Source organism: Liolophura sinensis, chromosome 10, assembly GCF_032854445.1.
Source record: "Liolophura sinensis isolate JHLJ2023 chromosome 10, CUHK_Ljap_v2, whole genome shotgun sequence".
Classification (NCBI taxonomy): domain Eukaryota; kingdom Metazoa; phylum Mollusca; class Polyplacophora; order Chitonida; family Chitonidae; genus Liolophura; species Liolophura sinensis.
This window is the reverse complement of record NC_088304.1, coordinates 24874002-24876765: the sequence shown is the minus strand read 5'-3', so window position 1 is coordinate 24876765 and position 2764 is coordinate 24874002. Positions and strand designations below refer to the sequence as shown.

The window sequence follows — 2764 nt, the reverse complement described above, 5'->3', positions numbered from 1 at the left end:
GTTTCGACTTTTCTACTCTAATTTTCAAATCGCAGGCATAAGTGGAATAAACCGACCCAGGAACCTCTCACCAATACGGTCGCTGTGAGTTCAAGTTCAGCTCATGTTGGCTTCCTCTCCTGCCGTATGTGGGAAGGTCTCCCAGCAACCTGCAGATGGTCTTGCCATGAGTTTGACAATACAACACGCCGTGAAGCAAAAGGGCTCTGTAAGAAACGACATACGCTTGGAGACGATGATAGGTAGTGTCACGACTGAGTGTAACAGAAAGTTCTTGCAGTTTATTTCGAATTTTAGGAAGGATGTGCGAATGGAGGCCATTGAAGTTGTCTCAGCTCTACGCACAGTATTCTAGATTTTGCCAAAACCCTTGCGAGCTAAACGCAAAAAGAACCTCCAGAAAAAGTTACAACGTTAATTTAAAAAAAAAAACGGTCTCAACAGTCAGAGCAAATATTTTATATTATGAATATTTCAGGAGTACATATTGGGCATAGTTTTAGAGAAGACAGTGACAGGGTCGTGGTAAAAAGTCATGAAGCTGGACTCGGCCGGATGCTTATCGTAAGGAAGGAAAAATTCAGTGTCGCCTTTATCGTTTCAGTGATTGGCCCAGGCTAACATGTAGGCTAGTCTGCGGGAGGCCGGACGACTGGTCACACAGACACCTTTGATTGGATTCAAGAGGCGATCCATGAGGAAGTTGTTATCCTTGTCGAGACCGTTGTTTTGCAATCCGAATTCCGTAATGGCGGGGATTTTACCGCGTTTCTCTGCCTCCAGGACTAATTCGGACAACCTGTCTGCGAAGTTCTGCAGACGACTCGGATCGTCGATGTTGTAGTAATCATCCACACCCCAGACATCGACGTAGTCGTCACCCGGGTAAGTGTCCATGTAGGACGTAACGAAACTGCCTTTAGTGTTCAGGTTGGCGTAGCCCGCGTTGGGAGAGTAGGCGTAGAGAAAGTTGTGGACGCCTTTGATGTCGCGGAGGTAGTGGACAGTGTGTTGCCAGATCTTCTTGAAGTCATCCGCGGTGTTTTTGGCGGCATTGGTTTGCCCCCACCAGAAACAAGCGCGATTGTTCTCATGGAATGGTCGGTAGATGATGGGAATAAGATTTCCATCGGATCCTTTCAGAGTCTTGGCGATTTCTGCGACTTTGTCCAGCATTCCCTAGAACTTGGCGGCGTGGTCTCCCCCCGGCAAGAGTCCCCGTGAGAGTTTTCGATCCAGGCGTTGGCGCCGGTCAGGGGGTTATCCCAATGGTTCGTGGTGGTGATCACCATTCCTCGGTCATAGGCGTGCCTAGATAGTGTCCTCAGCACCGTGTTGCGATCAGCAGTGGAATGTGCCCAGTCCAGACCCAGGACGGCCGGGTATCGCCCCGCACATCTGCTTGACGTCACCCAATTCGTCTTCATAACCGCTAGTGGCTTGTTGTTTCTGGAAAACGAGATGGAAATGTTCAGGAAAACCTATCATCCAACGTCAATAACACAAATATGGGCGACGCTTCCACTCAGGTAGCATCAAAACTTCGCCAACCGTCACTTTCGAATCACATGACTCCGTTGCTATTTGCGGACTCTGCTGCTCTTCCCCAAATAAGAAAACAATTAAATCAGGTATGCCTATTATGTCACATTGGGTGTTGTTGTGTGGGTGTTTGTTGTATGATTGTTTGTTGTGTAGGTGTGTGTTATATGGGTGTTTGTTGTGTAGGTATCGTTGTATGGGTGTGTGTTGTATGGGTGTTTGCTGTGTAAGTGTTGTGTTGGTCTGTGTTGTATGGGTGTTTGTTGTGTAGGTGTGTGTTGTATGGGTGTTTGTTGTGCAGGTGTGTGTTGCGTGGGCGTTTGTTGTGTAGGTATTGTTGTATGGGTGTGTGTTGTACGGGTGTTTGTTGTGTGTGTTGTGTGGGTGTGTGTTGTGTAGGTGTTTGTTGTGCAGGTGTGTGTTTTATGGGTGTTTCTTGTATGACTGTGTGTTGCATGGTGTTTGTTGTGTAGGTGTGTAGTTGTGTGTTGTGTGGGTGTGTGTTGTGCGTGTGTTGTATGGTTGTGTGTTGTATGGGTGTTTGTTGTGTAGGTGTGTGTTGTATGGGTGTTTGTTGTGTAGGTGTGTGTTGTATGGGGTTTGTTGTGTAAGTGTTGTGTTGGTCTGTGTTGTATGGGTGTTTGTTGTGTAGGTGTGTGTTGTATGGGTGTTTGTTGTGCAGGTGTGTGTTGTGTGGGCGTTTGTTGTGTAGGTATTGTTGTATGGGTGTGTGTTGTACGGGTGTTTGTTGTGTGTGTTGTGTGGGTGTGTGTTGTGTAGGTGTTTGTTGTGCAGGTGTGTGTTTTATGGGTGTTTCTTGTATGACTGTGTGTTGCATGGTGTTTGTTGTGCAGGTGTGTGTTTTATGGGTGTTTCTTGCATGGTTGTGTGTTGTATGGGTGTTTGTTGTGTAGGTGTGTGTTGTATGGGTGTGTGTTGTGTAGGTGTGTGTTATATGGGGTTTGTTGTGTAGGTGTGTGTAGGTGTGTGTAGGGTGGGTGTTTGTGGTATACGTGTTGTTGTAAATTAAACTCGGTATAGTGACATACTCAACTGTTTCTGTTATTGTTTTCAGAAGCATGACATTTCCTTTATGCCTGATGTTTCTGTGGTTATCTTACCGAATAAATCCAGCCTGTGGTGTTTCCTGGACCATTGTTAGGTTTAACGATGTATGGGGGGTGTCCTCCCCAGCTCCCAGGGAAGTGGCATCTTGTTGACC

The 2764-nt window shown here is 46.7% G+C and overlaps 1 protein-coding gene across 1 annotated transcript; it reads right to left on the bottom strand.

The window, feature by feature from the left end:
* Positions 1-600: 600 nt before the first annotated feature.
* Positions 601-1176, bottom strand: LOC135477018 (mannan endo-1,4-beta-mannosidase-like). The gene has a single exon (XM_064757166.1). It carries the CDS (start codon positions 1174-1176, stop codon positions 601-603), a length of 576 nt encoding a protein of 191 aa, XP_064613236.1.
* Between the last annotated feature and the right edge of the window lie 1588 nt (positions 1177-2764).

Coding starts and splice junctions, on each gene's coding strand:
- LOC135477018 (XM_064757166.1), bottom strand. CDS start 1,176: ATGCTGGACAAAGTCGCAGAAATCGCCAAGACTCTGAAAGGATCCGAT.